General features: G+C 45.6%; 1 protein-coding gene across 2 annotated transcripts in view; it reads left to right on the forward strand.

The window, feature by feature from the left end:
• CCDC9B (coiled-coil domain containing 9B) overlaps positions 1–19,184 on the forward strand; it is a 55,771-nt gene extending 36,587 nt beyond the window's left edge. For both annotated transcript variants that reach the window (XM_027804133.2, XM_014279303.3), the window contains 3 exons: positions 4,552–4,609; positions 4,964–5,781; positions 14,869–19,184. In XM_027804133.2, the coding sequence (XP_027659934.2) occupies positions 4,552–4,609; positions 4,964–5,749 (844 nt within the window). In that variant the 3' untranslated portion in view covers positions 5,750–5,781; positions 14,869–19,184. The remainder of the gene's footprint in view (positions 1–4,551; positions 4,610–4,963; positions 5,782–14,868) is intronic.

Below are 19,184 nucleotides of genomic sequence, written 5' to 3' on the forward strand. Positions count from 1 at the left end.
TTGAGAAGGGTCCACGGGACACCTTATTGCCACAGAGCAGGTTGTGTCTTCTTGTGGGAGAGATGTTCAGTGCTCCTAAGGGCTGGAAGAAATTGCACAGAAGCAGCAGCTCATGGTTTCTGTTAGTGTTTGCTGGGAGTGAGTTATACCCACTGCAAACATAATTTTCTTCCTTTCTCTCTCCTTCCTGCTGGAGTCTTTTATTTCCTTGCACTCCAGGGCCTGGGGAGGTGGGAAGGTGCAGAGGAGGTTTCCCTGGGAGGTTCATGTGGTGGTGCATCTGGTTTATTCTGGTCATGCCTTCAACTGTTGGTTATGCCCGCTTTGACTCACCATGAGACCCGGGATGTGTCTCAGGGCCCTTCAGGGATGATCAGGTGTATAAGGTGTGGGAGCAGTGAGTTAGCTTATCCAGATGTGGCCCACCCCTGTCCTTCCTCCCAAGCAGGAAAATAGAAGGAAAGACTTCAGAAAATAATGATGTTAGAAGGACCTGATGGCATGATAAACCTCCTCTTTTCCAGTGTTTGATCTGAATCCTAATACAGTCATTCTGTTCTGCTCTGTGGACATTTTAGCTGTACAATTTAGATGCTTATGGCTGGTTAAATGTGTGCTGTCGGTAGGCTGTAAACGAAAGAGCAGTGTTGATTTTGAGTGGCTTCGTGGAATGGAAAATGAGTTTGTTGCTTCCCTTTTATAGGCAGAACAGGCGGATGGATCATGCTATGATCTGCTGCCTCCATGTCACGGCTGATGGGTCAGACGCCTGTGCTCAGGTCCTGCCTTGGGCTCCATCTCTGCCCTGGTTAGACCCAGGGGAAGGGATGAGAACCCACCCACTCCCCTATCTCCATCTCTCCTCCTCCTTGGCAAAGGCTGACTTAGGCCCCAAAGTGTGCCTGTGACAGGCAGATACTGGGTGGTTTCCAGAAATCATAACAAGGTCTGAAGCCATTTCTTTTTCCTTCTGTGCTGAGCTCTCAGAGCCATGCCCAGAAGGAATGCCTTGGCTAGATGTCTTATGGCAGAAGTTCAAAGAAATAATATTGGGCTGGGATTTAATGTTTTGCACACTGTCTCAGAGCCTCTGACTGACCAGCTTGGAGTGCTGTTTGATGACATCTCATTGAGCTGTACCTCATTAGCGGCTCTCAGAGTCTCTTCCTGCAGTGGTCTCTGTTTGCCTCTTCTGCTCCAGAGCTTGGATAGCAGACTCCTCTCTGCCAGCGGTTGGGACAGCTTGAGTAGGGCTATATCAGGGTATCCACACTCCTACCTGCTGAAATAATATAGTTTTATTCCCTTGCTTTTCTTACCTCCCCCCATTGGCAGGACATTTATGCGGTGGGTCCAGCAGACTTAAGATCCCTTGTGCCTTGGACATGCCTGCTTGAAGCATATTGGAGTCAAAGCACACCAGCAATGTCAGCCAGTTCAAAGTGAAAATAGTTTCTGGGATGTGTTCTGTATCTGGGGAGGGGGGCAGGTCAGCTAGCCAGATGACACAGCGAGGTTTAGCACCTTGTGTCAGGAGGCCCAGAGGATGTATTGCAGGGGGGATGTGTTGGAGAGAGGATGCCTGGCTTGTCATGGGCTTCCATAGCCTGATTCCTTTCCTCACAACAAACTGAGATGGTATGTTTTCCAGTACATGTTTGTGCCTCCAGGGCTGCCAGGTTCAATCAGGATATTTCGTATCCATTTAAAGGCTTTAAGGCCCCAAAATGGCTGGTGCTAGAATCTTGTTTAGATGCCTAAATTCTCTTGATGATGAAATTACAAAATCTTACATACTGTTGTCTCTGCAGAGACATTCTTTGTTCTTGTTCTTTTTATTATTTCTCATTTTATCTCACAGTGGAAAAATACATGGTACTCCTTCCTGAACATCATGCATTAGAAACGGGGCTAGAAGGTGTCTCAATATACGTTTTTTCATTCTTGTTTGCTGTACTTCACATTTATCAACTACTAGGATGGGAAATCATGGTTCATTTGAAACTACAAAGAAGTATGTTAATCTCTACTGATATGAGTAGCTGAAACATGGAGCCATGCCACCAAATCCTCACCTTTACCTGTAGACCCAGGAAAATTGGGGGAAATGAGGAATCCAAACATTGTTCTGCTGCAGCATGGACACCTCCCTCAGCACCATCCAGCTGCTCCATCCTGCCAGAATCACTATAGAATAGCTCTCTTTCTGCCCCCCCATCCCACCTCATGGACTTTATTTTTTCTGATCTCTTCATTGCATCTTCTGAGTCCTCTGTTGATCTAGAAGGGATCCTGTGACTCTCTGGCCATGTAATCTTGTCTCTGAAGCTCAAAGAGCATCCTTTGCTCTACTGCTTCTTTTTGGGAAGAACATTCCTGAAGCTTTTTCTCTCCTTTCAAACCTCAGCTCAGAGAGCCTTTGGGGTGCTGAATATTCCTTACCTTTCAGAGAATCCTCTCCCATTTAAGTCCAAGCAACCCAATAGCAGTGGTGAGACCCATTTAGAGCATCTGGTGGTGATTTCCAGCAGCACCTCACCCTGTAAAGAGTTTGGAGCCAAGTTCCCATATCCCAAGCACCTATCATGGATAGCAGCAGCCATGCTAGGGAATGCACTGAGTATTTTCATTGCATGTTAGTGATTAATAACACACTCTGGTGTTTTAGCGGTAACGATGGGGAAGAGGAAGATGTGAGGCAGAGATGCTGAATATTTCAAAATTGCTGTCTAGCTAGTTTTGCCTATCTTTAGACTTGTGGAAGTGGCCTGTTCTGGGATGGCTCTGCAGGAGCCATGCAGCAGTAGAGTAGATAGAGTAGGGAGAGGCAGAAACCTGCAATCAGCAAGTCATTCCTCTGTTTAGGGTACCTGTCTGGGGAAAGCAGACATCAGCCCCACCTGCATCAATGCTGAGTGCAGAAGGGAACTGATCATGAGGGCAGCCCACGCTGAAATTTAACACGGTTGACCATGTGTGAGGAGCTCTACCCCTACAGCCTGACTTTCAGAGCTTTTGCAGGGCACCACTGAAAACACAATCCCCGTGGTGGGGGCTGCTTCCAATAAAGGGGGACCTTTTGCAGCTTGAGCTGGCCCCGCAGCAGGGACCTACTTTGTGTTCAGGGCAAGGACTCACTGGCTGTGGTTTGGGTGCTGGGTCTGGCTCTAAGCCCTGTAGGACTGCTCCAAGCTGCTTTGCCCTCTGGCTTATTAAGGACACTGCATCCAGCTCTAAGCTCTGTAGAGCACCTTGAGGTGCTTGCAAATGCAACTCACTTCTGCCCTAAGGACTTTGCTAGATAAAAAGACAGCGTGGAGCAGCTTAGTGTGATTGTATAGTGGAGTCCGTGATGGTAATTCCCACACAAGTTTCACAAGGGCACATGGGATCACTGTAACACATTTGCCTCTGGAAATGCCTGACTCTGCAGTCATCTAAATATGTGTTTTCATTTTTGTATCTTGGTCCAAATCTGTTGAACGAAGAGACCAGTAAGTCCAGCTGAGTCTATCTAGAGAAGAATTTAATCTCACACACCTTTGCAGATGATGTGTTTATAGGGCAGGGAGAAATATGTGTGTATATATATAAAAACTGGTTGTGTGTGTGTGATGTAACTTGCCAGGGAGACATATAAGGTAAGGGTTACTAAGACCCATTCCCTGCCCAGTAGCACTGCATGGCCAGATTCGGATTTATATTCACCTTATCAAATTCAAACAAGCAAAAGAAAGCAGTTTGTCCTGCAGCCTTTAACTAAGCTGTGGCTCTCTTTGGCATAGGATGTTGTAGCTGCTGGGAATTTACTATGGGGTCAAAATGCACTTACACAAATCCTTGGAAGAGACTGTCTGCTAAGCATGACTCAACCCAGAGATACCATCTTAGGCTCAGGAAATCCCAGAGCTGCACGTTTCTGGAAGCTGGGTAGGGTACAGGGGAGGTACCAACATGCTTGCGCTCTTTCCAAACTCTACCCTAAGCATCTGCTAGTGGTGCTGAGAGGGGAAGAGAGCCTGGGCTAGGGGGACCTTCAGTCTAATCCTTATGGCTATTCTTGCAGTCTGCTTGCACATCTCCACATCTCCAATCTCCCAGGCTACTTCAAAGCAAATTTATCCTTCAGTGTTTGCCTCCATGTCTGCTGTTGTGGAGATTTGGGACACTTGGGCACTCTCAGACAAGCAGGACAAGACTATGGCAGACATCAGCATAAACAAACTGTGTATCTTATTAGTCTAGGGACAATTGTCTGTTCTGGCAATTGGATTTTATGTTTTCACTACATTTAGAATTATAACAACCAGTTCATTAAGATTTAGCTATCTCAGATGAGTGTCTCTGGTGGATGGGCTGTGTGCTTTACAGATGCTGAAAGGAACTGGACTAGTCATGTCTGCCACCTTTATCTCTCATTGCCTGGTCAGCGAGCTCAGACAAGGAATGTATGGCCTGGCAGAAATTCCTATCCAGGTGTCAGGCAGGGAGAGTGGGTTTGCTATATAAGAACCTGAAAGCCTAAATTCTGATATTTTTTTTTCTTGACAGATGGGATGCAAAAGAAGGCGAGGACATATCTTTTCTGAAGGATGACCTTGACAGCCAGGTGAGTTCATGAGTTCAAGGCTGGCTGTTTTCTCAAAACATGCATTATCAGGAAAGTTGAAGGCTCTCAGCCACTGCAGAGCTGGGACACCTCTATGTTGGGGTAAATGTACCCTCATTACACTCTCCAGGTGGCATGATGTGAGAGCAGCTTCACTTCTTGCATTGACCCTTTGTCAGCACAACCACTCCACTTATTCTGGTCCCTGAACACTTATCTTCTCCACTTACAGCTTTTTTCATTGTTTAATGGCCTTGGCAAATTTTTCCTCAAGTTTTGAGTACCATTATAGACAGGGAATACCATATATTGATATTCCAATAAGCTGAACTGAGTATCTCCTTCTTTTCTCAGAGGAGCCTTGGTATGGACAAGCGGAAGAACAGAGGTGAGGATGGGGTGGAAGCGAACTGCACAGCTGAACTGGAGGAGAAGGTGAAACAGCCAAGCCTCCAAGATCATGGGGCCTCCTCATCACAAAGGCTACGAGGTGGAAAGGTCCAGTCTGCCCACAATGGCCAGAAGGAGGAGCGGAGAGGCATGAAGAGCTTCAGCATGGAGGCACCTGCAGCCAGCACAGGTGACTCGGAGCCAGGGCCCAAGCCAAGTAAGGAAGGCATTGTGGAAGATGCCAATGGGAAACCTGGCACTTCTGACATCTGCCAGGAGAAGGAGAGCACTGACAGCACTGCTTCACAGAGCAGCCCTCCAAGCACTGTGCAGGCCACCAGGCGTGGCAGTGAGGAGACCTTGTCATTGCCCATGGGAGCGAATTTAGATGGAGCTGGCTTAGAGAAAAACACAGCTTCAGAGCAGGAGTCCACTGAGGGCTCTTCAAACAGTCATGGAGGAAAGCTGGACACAGTAGGAGGAGACAGACTGGATGCAAGTCAAGGACAGCTGGTGAAAACAAGAGGGGAGGAAGCAACCCATAATACTGCCCTTCAGGGGCAGACACTTGCACTGAAAGGAGGTGAAGATGCTGAAGGCACTGAACACAGAGGAGAGCCTTTGCCCCCAAGGAAAGCCAACTCTGACAAGACTGTTTTGTCCAAGCAGGACACAGCAAAATCACAGCCCAGGGAAGGGGACCAGGCCGAGGATTGCAAGGACAAGGACAGTGGGGACACTCTCAACTAGCAAAGATTGCACTGGTTTGCCTGAGACAGAAGGTGAGTTCCTGACCCCACTCCTTGTGGTGTGTTTGTTATCCCATTAACACAGTCAGCCATAGTACAGGTCCACGACTGCGTCTTCTGTGACCATAATGCATCACACCAGATAACTATCCAGAAATGTTCATTAATAATTACATGGATCCCTCAGGTAGTCTAAATCTGTGTATCCCAAAGAGCTGTCCTGGACTGGTCAGGGAAGCAATGGGAAGTTAGACAGGAAAATTTGGACAGAAGACTGGGCTGCTGAGTCTGGCTGATGACAAGCATTAGTCAGGGCACAAACTGAAACTGTTCCTGGGAAGGGATAACTCTCAGAAAGGATAGCCGGATGAATTTATTTCTCTCTGGGGTGATCACAACTACAGTAACTTGAGGTCAGCATGGTCCCTTTCCCAAAACACTTGCAAAGCTATAGAAACCCACATCGTGGACAGTAGTTTGAAGAAGGTGGGCTGCATGTGGGGTTCTCTTCACAGTACAAGATCTGTGAATGCTACACTTTGGCTTACACATGTGGTAACACTAATGTGCAAGGCAGTTATAAATACAAAGGGTGAGGTGGTTCCCGTAAAAAAGGTTTATGAACCAAACCTAAAGGAGGAAGAACAGATCTGGTTATATAGCAATGCTCCAGGTTTTATGCAAGCAAAGAAGTTTCTTCCAGCGGGGTAAATGCAGAACAAGAAAAGCCAAGAGAAACACCAAAGTATGACAGGCAGAAAAGTAATGTAGAAATTAGGGGGAAGAGGCAAGGAGAGAGTGTAGGGGCTCTTTGGCAGCTACCTTGGCAAGATGTGTTTTTTCCAGGCAATGTCATGCACAGATCAGTGTATCATACCCACAGGTGCTGAATCGGACCAGTAAGTCAGGATGTGATTCTATTACCAGGTTAGGCAGTAAGGTTGCAATTCACCCCACCTAACTCAGGCTGAGCTCACAGGCACCTAACTTAAGATCTGGGCTTTGTTTTGCTTCAAAGAAGAGAGATGAGCACTTCCAGAATGCAATCCAGCTCTTGCTAACACCAGAATTGTTCTCAGGCTGCGCCTGGCTCTATCCTTTAAGTAGAAAGGCAGCAGTTATATTCCATAAGTAGGCACTTCAGCTCAAAGCGAGGCAGGCAGATCCCCCCCACCAAGTGCCTTTCCCTGATTCCAGCAGGCTTTTCTTCAGACCCCGACCCAGCAGCTTGTCACTGGGTATTGCTTAGTATTCATCCCAGAGGTACAAATGAGCTTAGGGATGAAGTGGTTAAGCTGCTAACAAAGACTTTCACTATAATCCAATACTATACAAAAGGCATGGAGAAGCGCAAGCGTTACAGCTGTTTAAAAAAAGACAAAACACTAAGAACCAGCAGGAGCTAGGTCTGTGTGTGAACTAAAATTCCTTCAAGTGAGGGAAATGAATTCCAATAGCATTTAGGAAAATGTTAAAGACACCTGGATGCACGTAGCGGGAGTTTACTGTCCAGGCCATGCCTCTCCAGCCTACCAAAAATCCCCCCAAAGTAGAGGATGAAGGAACTGATGACTACTTTTCTCACTCAGGATAACTTTAATTAGACACTAGCTAAGAAGAAACAATAAATAGTCCATTTTCATCTCAGCAATGGAGATTCCTATGGTTTGATAGTAGGGCCCTGAGTTCACTTCAGCATGGCTCTTTACTCCATCACTCCTCACTGAACTCATTACAGCAGGCTTAATTATAAACATACCTTTATGTCTTAGAGAAAAGAAGGTGACTTAACCTGGTGTTTGCACTTAAGAACTCGCATGTCTGCTTGGCTAAGCTGGAACTTGAGACTAGTATTGCTCTCTGAAAATATTTATTACTTGGGAAACACCAAGTGTAGTGATGCCAGGGGAAAATGAGGGGTTAACTGGTGTCCCAGTTACCCACTGCCATTTCATTCTGCCTGCCTTCCCATGTACTTCCTAGCTGAAACTTTCCCTTGCCTAAGTGTGCCCCCACAAGAGCGTGTATTCCTGCCTCACTTTCCTCTCTTTCCCAAATAGGTTAAGATGAGTTTCTAGGTGTGCCTGAACTATGCACTCAGCATCAGGTACCACCTTTTGAGGCATATGAATTAAAGCAAAATACTTCCTTTTCTTGCTCTTTCCTGTAATTTATTTTAGGAGATGCTTCCAGTTTCAGAGGAACCCTGTGCAGTATATGGATGGCAGGTCACTTGGGGTGAGGGCCTTTAAAGTGTCAGTGCTTTAGAGTGTTAGGGCCTTTAGAGTGTCAGATCTGTGTTAGGATCACAGGAAGCAACACAGCTACATCAAATTTTAAACTGAGAGAATGCATTTTCATTCCTTTAGTCCTCTCTGAGCACACTGGTCTGTGGTTGTTTCATTTGAACGTTTCTTCACTTTCCACTGAAGCCTCTGGCTTTCTCACCACCCATGGAGGTACCAGGGTGAGCCAGTGCCACAGTTTCTGTGTTTCCCCATCCCAGCAATAGATTTCTCCAGGTTTTTGGTTTGGGTTTTTTTTTTCATTCCGTCAGCTGCAAGAGCATTTAGAGAACGAGTGCATGAGTGCTGCTTGCCTGTTAGTCTTTAATGATGTTCTAGGGCATCAACGTCACCTCCTATCTGCTGAAGTCAGCACAAAGCAATTTGACCTCTCCCTTTGCACCAGTGACATGCCACTATCAGGGTTGGCTTTCCCAAACAAGATCACTTGCAGACAGGGTGAATTCTGCCATGATTTATCTATCAGTAGTGGGGAGAAAAGCCAAGAGGAAGACAGAAGGGCCTGTCTTTAGCTGTCTGCTCCCTGTGTCCAATTTGTCAGGAACATCCCTTGGCAGACAAAAAAAAAAAAAAAAAAAGCAAGACCTGGATTTCTCTAGCACTAGCTCAGCACAACGAGAACAGTTCATCTGCATGGCTTGACAGCAGGGCTCCTAGGAGCAACAAAATAGCAACAATGACAACAACAACCACCAAAAAAGCAATAGCTCATTTGGCTCAAGTAGGTTAAGTTGTCAGTGTCTTTGGAGTGAAAAGGTCTCGTGTCTATTCCTGCCGTTGCTTTGAAGTTCCCAAATCAACATGACAGGCTGCACAATGACACAGATGGCAGTCATAAATAACCACCGGCTGGTAACAGTCACTTCCCTTCTCCCTTGGCTTCTGTTTCCCAGTGCTCTACAGACAGATTAGTTTTAGACCACAGTATGTATAAAAAGCTGCAAAGCTCTACTTTATTTTCATGTAATTCTCCCTGAAGTGTTACTTCACAGGAATTCTTTGGAACCAGATCCCTTAGGATTGCCCCCATTTGCGGGATGTTTGAATCTTTGGTGGGATTTTCTACTTGGGTTTTTGGTTTGGGTTTTGTTTTTTTTTTTGCTTATTGAGCCTGATGCCTGCAGCTGATGCTTTAGGTAAAGGATTGCCCAAAATGCAACCTGTAGGAAACCTGCATTCAGCAAAGCCACTGCGGGTGGCCCCCAGAGGGACTTAATAGGTGTGGCTGTGCTCAAGGGAAACATTGCTACATCAGCTGAGTCCCATCACGAATGTAACCATGTGGCAGGCTGATGATTCTGCCTTTTTCAGCCTATCTAATAAAAGCACAGCATTATCCAGCAGAGCAAGCTTTAGCAAGAACTGGGAAAAGAGCATCATTCAAGAAGCTGAAAGAGCAGTAAGATCAAGCATTAAATGAAGAGCTGCACTTTTTGTTAGAATGCAAAATTAAGAGTTTATTTATTCTGTTTGTGCCTAGTACCATGAATTCAGGTGCCCAAACTGCCTTAATTATTTGCTTCCTCTCACCACTTGAGTATAATCTTTAAGGAACAGCTAGTCCTCAGTGAATAGCCCAGAATCCAGTTAAGAGGCTGTGGGCTGGTGCCTCATGTATATTTTTTAACAGCTGATGCTTACACTGAATTGCAGGTGTCCGTGCCTAACTGTATTGATCTGACATCAGGCCAACACAATTACGATGTTATCCCACTGCAGCAGGGGAAGAAGGGGGTGTCTTTCACCCTGTGGCGTGTGAGCAATGGTATCACAAATTCTTTTGTTTGATGAAGGGCTTTATGTGGCAAGGTAAATGGGTTGTTGTTCTGCAAACCTCCAGGAGGTACCGAGCAGCTCTGTTTTGGTAAATCCAGGTCAGCTGGAAATCTTTACTGTGTTCTGTGTCCACGTACCCAGTGGACATTACACCAAGGAATGACCTGAAGCACCTGGTAGAATACATGAGCAAAGCCTGTGCCAAGAACCCAAATTATAATCTGGATGGCTACTGTCTTGGAGGACAGAGACTTTGTAGAGAAAAAGGAAGATGATTAATGTAAACCAGACCTACATGTAATATGACTAGCCTTAAGGAGAAGCATCTGGAGGAATCTGTTGTCATGGGTTATCAAGACTGGTTAATGATTTCCTGCTAGGAGGTAGCAGGTAACTTACCAGTGAGATAGGGGTTTTTTTCAGTGAAAAATACAGATTTGACAAATGCCATGCATGTACCAGAAATGTGTCTGCTTCAACATCTCATATTTCATAAAGCCCAAACTGGAGTCCTTGTTAAACCTTTTCTAAACAGAAAATTTTAATGTTATGTTTTTAAATACTGGTGATTCAGTTTTGATACTGTGCAATTTTTGGAAAATCAGTGTTGAAACAGATGGTATGATTTTGCAAAATACAACCTATCAACCCTGAAAGGATTGTAAAAATATCATACCGTTGAAAAGTTTATATTGTGGAATTCCCATCCAGTAGAAAATCCTGTACCAGGTCACTTCATGTGATGCCAGGGACATGCCCTCTGTTCACGGACCTCACAACGTCGCAAAGCACAGCAGATAACCTGTAGCAGCAGTAAACATCAGTGATCAGTGATAACAATGTGCTCTCCACCTGCTGTGCTCCTGGGCTTTGTGGGGCCCGTGTCCCCCACACATTAATCTGCAGATCTCACTCCCCACTGCAGATGCTACTCATCCATTTCTGCAGAACAGCAGCTCCTTGCAGTAAGTAGCCCCCTTGTGAGTTTCACAGCTTCCACTGCTAATGTCTATTTATGGCACTAAAAATCGCCAGCACCTTCAAACCAGTTGGAGATGCTGTGCAGAGAGTGTGGTGGGGCTTTTATCCTTTGCTTCAAATAACAAGGAATAAATATTTACCCGAAGTGCAGGACTGGAATCCCTGGAGAATGTCCAACAAGTCCCAGAGAAGTAAACGATACACAAAAACCACAGAAGCTTTTCCCTGAATTCTCTTGAGAAAATTAATCTTAACATCTTTAGAGAAAATGCAGCTGGGGGTAGATTTCCAGAGCAGCTCCAGGGATCTGACCTTGCCGCTCTGGCTGACGTAAACAGGAGTGGGGCAGGCAGGGCCTGTGTGTTGCAGGACTGAGGAGGTCAGAAGAGGTCAGCTTTCTGATGTAAACCAGTGCTAAAGGTTGGTGCAGGAAGCAGTACAAGCAGAAACCAACACTTCTCAATACATTTATGGAGCTACCAAAGAATATATCAGTTTCATTAAGGTTCAGGAGACAAGAAGATGCCATCTGCTGTTATGTCTTGGAAGTTGGCCTAGGATTGGCAGGGTGAGGTCTCAAGGGCTTGACTTGAATAGCATCGGCCTCCCTGGTCCTTCCTGCAGTCCACATCACCTTCTGGAGCCCACCATTATGCTGTCGGCATTTCCAATTCCCAGAGCACATCTTAGTACCACGTACCACCAACGTGGAAAGCTTAGTCCTCATGCAGAATTACGGAGTGGTATGGCTTAATACAGGACTTGGCACAGTTATCTTCATACCTCTAGAGTGATGGAAAGCCCTTCTCGTGGCACGACATGGGAAAATACTGTTAACAGTGGAAAACACAGGGAATTTTTTTTTAATGTCAGAATGGTTCAAGAGAAATGTACTTGAACTGAAGAGGCACAGGGAAGGACTCCAGGGATGTTCAGGGAATGGTTGTTTAGTCTAGCAAAATGAAGGCAGAAAGTGATGGGAGTTGTGATCTCTGTAAATACAGTGCAGTAGTGAACACCCATGGAGGAGGAGAAACATTCAAGCCAGAAAACAGTGCTGGTGCAAGAATCAATATATTGAAGCATCCCATGAATAAATATGGGAAAATCAGAAAAAGGTTGCTCCCTGTCAGAGGACAGGTGACTTAGAAGCATGCCATGGTTGAAGCAGGGACTCTTATCATCTTCTAGGCTGGCCTGACCAGCGTGCTTTGGCAGGCATGAGGTACCGGTGTCGTGCTTTTGACAGTGACAGGATGGATTTGATGACAGTTGTGTATGCTTCTGTCAAAAGTTGGTGACCACTGTCAAAGCAGATGCTTTCACTGACACCCAGAACAACTAGCATATACATCCCATCTGGAAATGTAGGCTCTGGACTCCTAAAGCTCTCTGGCACTTTTCAAGAGCTTCTGTCTCTTCTTTGGTTTGTCAGGGTGACTTGAGGAGAGAAGGAACTATTAGAAGCTGTTAGTGCATCAAGAGTCCCAGGCCAAAGCTAGTCATTGGAGCACCTGTACTTCCTTATGGCTATTTACTCAAGCTTAACAAGTCTAAACATAATTTAGGGCTCTGACAGGCAAGCTGTTGCCATTTTAAACATTGAAAATGGAGCTGCTCTTGTAGCCTGCAGTTGTTGCCGTTATGACAGAGCTGGCAGAAGGGAGCACGTGCCCATACCTCAGCCCGCTGTGTTAACCCTCTTAATGTAAACCCCACATGAAAAGGAGTTAGTTGTACCACATCAGGGCCTGCCCTGCCACGGCACAGCCCCATCTTCCTTTCTGCCAGCTCTGCTGTTGAGAAGGAACAGGCAGACTACAGAGAGTGACAATATCTTAAACCACTCCAAAAGGAATCTCCACCAAAGACTGCCTTTACATATTTAAGCTCATCAAGGGTTGCAGTGATATTTTTTCTACCAGTGGAAAATCTAGACAGGATTAGGATTTTTTTCCCCTTAAATAATCAGTTCTAATTCAAATGGGAATTAATTCAGGGATGTCTAATGGCCTTGCGCTAGACAGAAGATGCCTCATGATCTTACTGATCTTTTTTTCTGGCCTTACAGTATACTTGGGAACAGCAGATAAATATATATATATATATCTCCATTTTTAAAAAGCTAAGTGAGAAAATCTGGTATGATGATGTCTAACAGATGGTCCTTACACGTCATGCCTGAATCTGCCTTGCAGTATTTCATGAGACTGTCTGAGTGGTCCACTAAGAACAAAATTGTCTCTGGAAACTCTGGGCCTGCTTCCGGAGAGACCAAACAACATTATGTCTTCCAACCCAAGCAGAGGATGGATGGCACTAATCTCAGACGAAGGAAGAGGGGCCAAATTTCCAGACTTCATCAGCTACGTTCAGCTTTAGTCTTCAGGGACTTCATGTACATCCACCCCCATGACACGAGATTTAACCAGTAGGTCCTACAACGGGCTGTTGTTGGCTTGGCTGTGAAAGTCATCCCAGTGGTGTCCCACATCCAGCCAGGCTGGGAAATGTGAGGCAGCTGGAGCCTTTGAGATAGACCACCAGCGATCTGCATTAATCCTCCCATGTGACAGTGACACACGGAGGGGAATTTGGCACTGCATCCCCTTGCTGCTGATGGCACAGTCAAAGGCAGCACACAGCCGCATCGCTCTCCTGAGCCCTGACTGACAACAGTCACGCTAGCATGGAGCTTGCTAAATCTCCGACCAGCCCTTGAGCTATGCATGGAAAAGAGGATACAGTTTGAAATGAGAGAAATGCTAATCACTATGTCTAATTACTAAGAGAAGTAATGACTTTAAAGCCCACCAGTATCTTGGCTGTAAGGACTCGCTCATGCACAGCAAGAAGGTGTCTGCATGGAAACAATAATACTGCAAAACAGGAATGAGAATTGTCTACCGGCAATAACAGCACAGGGCTGTCAATCAGACTTTTGAAAACATTAATAATAAAAGAGATTAACAATAAACAGAGCTAGCTCTGGTGTCAGTTCTGACTTTCAAAGCAGATTATTTTACAATATGTGGACCACCAAGAGCAACTCTGAAAATCTGCTTCCTGGCCCTTCCCAGTAGCGTTAAATCCCAGAAATGTGCTGCTGCAGCACTAAGCACCCCCTCAGCAGCAGGATGTGGCCAACCCCATCCGTTGCACATGTACAGGGCGATGAAAAATGTCTCCAGCACAACAGTCTTAAGAGTCTCTTCTCAGCACCAATTATTTCAGTACCTCAGGTATGATTTCAGTGCAGTTCCTTACTAGATATCCATGGCTGTGTCCTTGAATGATTCCTGTAGAGGTTTCCTTTTTATGCGAGCCAAGCTTACTATCGCCTCTCCTGCATTCATGGTATTTAATCAGTTTTTCTTTTTATATCCCCTCTCTGTGCTTTCTTGGGAGCTTTGGGTGCTGAAATCTGCATCAGCAAAAGGCAGATCTGTGGATTTAAACATGGATGCGGGAAAATGCCAGCTCAGCAGTTCTGAGCAGCAGCCAAGCATCTGGCAACTACAAGGAGAGGGGGGGAAAAAAAAGTCTGTCTTTCCCAATTAAAATCAACATATCTGGGTCTGCAGGCAGCTACAGGACAGCAGGCTCCACTTACAGGTTAGGTTTTTCACTACAGAAAAGGTGACACTTGGCGAACACAAGTGCTGCATCCCCAGGCAAGGTTTCAGAAAAGGACCACAAAGCCCTGTGCAAAATCAGCCCTTCCTCATGTGGCTCCAGGTGCTGCACAAACACACACAAAACCATACAGTCCTTGAGACAAAAGAAGAGATTAAAGTAGTCTTAATGAACCCAGAGGAGGACTGGGAGCATTTCATCGAGACTGGTACATTCAGTCCATCCCCTGGGCCACAGAGCTGCACGTTGCTCCCACTGGATGTGGCATGTAGGGATCTGGGTTACGCTGCAGTGGTACCTCCCAAGCAGCCCCAGCCGTGCAGGAAGGTCAGGCTGAAACTCAGCAGACGTTTTTAATTTACTGCTCAGCAGTTCCCTAAAGGCTGATAATCCCGCTGCTGTTTCTGCTTTTGTTTCACAGGCTAACACGCTGAAGGTGGTGGATGAAAGGAGAAGAGGAGCACAAGCTTGTCCTCACTCTTTTACCTTCTATGAAATCATCTTTCAGCACCTCCCCAGTGCCCTTCAGCACCCATTTGCAACACATGGGGTCCCCCGTCAACACCCCCCACTCCCAGTTTTGGCATCACCCTTTCCTATCCATATGCCAAAGGACAGGGAAGGCTACACACACTCCCAACCTACAAAGAAAACACGGTCACTTATCCTTTGTATTTGTTTTGCCTATATTGCAGCTGTGTGGCAAGCCCATGAAATGTCTACTGGATGCACTTTATTTTATTTAATAACTAATTCTGCTTAAAGTTAAGATTTAAGTTTCTAGGCACACCACCCGTTTCCTCCCACAGAGGCTGGCAGGGGACTGCACGTGCTGGGAGGACGGCAGGGGCTGTGCGAGCTCCCGGTCGCTGTTGGGCAGGGAGCAGGCGACTGGCACAGCAGAGCAATAGGAGACCTGGTGAGAGGTGTTACATTGTAGTTCAGTAGCTGGATGAAAAAGTAGTGTTTAGGGCAGCTCTTGTACTAGAGGTTTGTATGTGGTTGAAGTGCTGGCAGAAGCGTATGGTAGCTGCATGGGCCATGGGACACGAAGGGGATGGAGAGTCCTCCAGTGACACTGTGGGGTGCAGGTGCTTTTGACAAGCACACATCAACTACCGCACCTTGTCCTTTACCAGCTTGCTTTCCTCCTGTTGCAGCAGAGGCCAGGTCAGCACATTAGGAGCCCATGCTTTTTTCTGAGGTGGCTGCTAGACTGAGCAGGTATGTATGCAGCTCAGCACAACACCGTGCCCACTTCATAGGGCCAGGAGTATCTACAGTAGCTGGAGATGCTTGCAGCTTTTATGTGCCAAGCAGGGCAAGGAGGAGGACAGCACAAATGCAATAATTTTCCTTCTCCACCACACTGCACAAAGGAGTTGGCAGCAGGACCCAGCCCAAATTGCAGCTGAAGGTCTAAGGCTTCCTATCAAATGTTTTAAAGTTCCTGGTTGTGCCTTTCATAGCCTTGTGCTTGAATAAGAGGGCAGCAGTTCCTCTGGAAGCTGCCATGCAGACATTTTGACCTGGCCTTAAAAGACACCTTTCAAATCGAGGATCTGGATGAGCATTTACAAGCATAAATGTGCGAGAATCCCAGCTGCTCGGACTTCCCCAAGCAGCTAAGAGATTCACAGCAAACCAGGACCTAGCTGAAAGACAGCTACCAATTAAGGTGGCAGAAGACAGGCACAAGGAATAACACAACATAGTTTCTGAATTCTGAATGACAGAGCAAAGAGGATCTCACCTCTGTTTTGAAGTGCTGCTCTAAAACTTGGTGCAGGAGTACACATACATGCAGACACATATGCGTGGAGATTTATTGGATTTCATTGCAGGACGCATTCACTAACCAAAATGGCAGAGTGCCTTGGTGATAAGGTTGGCACGTGTGGACTGAAATACTGTATCCTGTTTTAATAAACTAATATTTGCACAGATAAACATTTTGGTTTTCCACATAACTTAGATCTACAGCACCTATCTCATGAAGAACAAGCCTGGGTATTTCCTCTACATGCCAGATTCAGGGGAGTTTACTGGCATCAGACCAGATATTATCAAGAAACAGAGTGTGCAGCTTTCATGTTTTATCAGCAGAAACATCTTAATCCCACCAAAGACCAGACTGGGTTTATTTGGACTTATCCCACAGATAAAAAGAACAGATAGAAAAAAGAAGCCAGACTGTAGAACTGCTCCATGTCCTGGAGATTCTCCATCACTGTTAAAGGCTGATATGCCTTACCTGACCGGCTCAAAAACCTGCTTACAATTGTTTATTTTTTTAAAATTTATTATTATTTTGTACATCAGGTGACTGATCTCAATCTTGGTCCAGTCAGACTGAGACATTACCAGCAAATACCAGGAACTGGCTTGCCTCATGGTCCACACAAAATACAGTCTCAGATCAAGAGCTTGTTGCACCTCAGCAGCAGTCAGGCACACAGCCAGGTAAACAAACTTTTATATTGCCCCTGGTCCAGCACTTAGTTGTAGAGATAAAAAACTCAGCTGCAGTTGTTGCTGTATTTTATGGCCCTAGACTCCTTTTTGAAAGGAAAACTGTCACTTTTCCCACATTCCCTCCTTTTTCTCCTACAAATCCAAGTAACTTTGCATTCAGTGATGCCTAGGAAGGACTGAGTCTGTACCAAGCTCCAGGGATGGGACTGTACAGATAGTGCCTGTTTCTAAGTGTAATTTTTTTCCTGCTCATTAACACTTCGCTTGAATGCACTTTGGTTGGTGCCTGGATTGCCATTTTTCAGAAAACTGTGGCTAGCTGTTTCTTCTTTACAGTGAGAGAAAAGACTGAAAAATCAAAAAATCTGATGTAGAGGAATTATTTATATGAAATAAAAGTTGTAATGAGGAAAAAGCTCCAGTTTCTTCAGTGTTTTTCAGTCCCACATGTAGAGTTTTCTGAACTGAATCAGTAATCTCTGCTTTTTAGAGCAACAGCTCCAATTCAGATGGCTTACCCCTTAGGACTGCACTTCACTCTTGGGCTAGCTCGGCTAACTCACCCGAAAAGCTTGCTGCAGTGAAGACAGCCTGCATTGTAACGCAAGGCTCACTTTTCAGAGGCATCAAAGCCTTCTCATTGCCACAGCCCTTTTCTTGCAAGCAAATGTGATGGCAGCTTGCAGAGTGCAAAGTCATCTGCCTACAAGAGGTAGCTGTTTCCTCCCAGCAGTGGCTGGTAGCTCAGGGATTTTGTGAGAGTTATTCTAGCTCTTCCAGACAACAGGAAAAAACAGCAGCAACTCAGGCAGAACACCCTTTTCTTTAAACAGAAGAAACAGTTTGCGGCTAGACTCTCTTCTACTTGGTAAAATGTACCACCAAATGTCAACACAGCAACTCTGTAACTACAATTTGTATCAAAATTCGTTTCAGACTAGTGAATCAACTCTTGTATAAAGAGATCAATTTTAAAACCCTCAAGCCAAGGACAAAAATACATCTGGATAAAGTTGGAGATGCTTCAGTTTCCAAAGCTTTACCAAGCCAATTGCTGTACGAGGCAACGACATAAAATCTTGACAGCAGTTCCAGCTCTCCATTCTTATCCCAGCAAATCTAATACCTACAGCAGAAGCAGAATGCACAAATTACTAACAAGTGAAGCCTTATACAGAGTCTAGAAGCAGAAATAACGGAAATGTTCACTGATCTTCAACACCAGTTCCCCTCCAGATAAATTGGTTGCAAATGGCAGGAGCCTGAAGCTAAACTGGCATTTAGACAGGAATTTTTGTATTTGGAGTGTGTAATACAGTAGTTAGTGCTTTTTAAGTTATGTGGAAAGCTTTTTAAGTCAATTAGAGGCACAGAGCAGGAGCAGGGTACAGCACTGCTGTGCAGTTCAAAGCACTGCCTGCTGCCTTCCCTCAGAAAAAAGGACAAGTTCAAGAACAGCTCAACCAGTTCACAGGCTCACAGGCTGGGCAGCTACTGGCAGGCAAAGCCAACACACTGGGAAGTCCGCAGCCACTTCCTGACAGCACCAGCTTAGTGCAGCAACACAACAACTGACCAGATGTGAAGCTCTCCCAAAACTGCCTCTGAACACACGCGGCATAGACAGAAGTCAAGCTTTACCTCCTTAGCTTCATGCTCCAGCTCAGGTATAGCTGTTTCTTATACCGTACCCCTCTCCACACACTTCAGCACCTCCAGGACTCACAACCGGCTGTCAATAATACCCCTCCCCACATGCATAACCCTCACCAGAGTGGCCCACTGAGATTTGTTTTGAAGCAGCCACTGATTTTGTTGTCAACACTACACCACAAGCCTGCTTTTCAGCTACACTCATGAATTAAGCCAAGATCTGGAGTAAAAATAACACCACTTTCCTTGTCAGAAATACAGCCCCGTCCCAGGAATCTGGGATTGAGATGGTATGCACTACATCAGTTGAGACCAGGAGACAACATGTGTGAGGAAGAGGTAGCTTTTAGAAAATTAAAATGTGAGCTAGCTGCTGGAGCATATTACATGCTCCAGTAACTTTTTTTCCAGCCATTTCCCTTCCTTCTGGTCCCTCTGCACGTGAATTACACCAAATGCACTCTCCTTGAACAAACTGAGCTCAATGGGACAAGACCAGCGCATACTGGCAGAGGACAAGCACTATACATCAGTAAGTAGGTGTAAACCCAGAGGCATCTACGTGCAAGGAAAGAATCAAGAAGGTTTAAAAAAACATCCTCTGATCTA

This window comes from Falco cherrug, chromosome 10 (genome assembly GCF_023634085.1).
Source record: "Falco cherrug isolate bFalChe1 chromosome 10, bFalChe1.pri, whole genome shotgun sequence".
Taxonomy (NCBI): Eukaryota; Metazoa; Chordata; class Aves; order Falconiformes; family Falconidae; genus Falco; species Falco cherrug.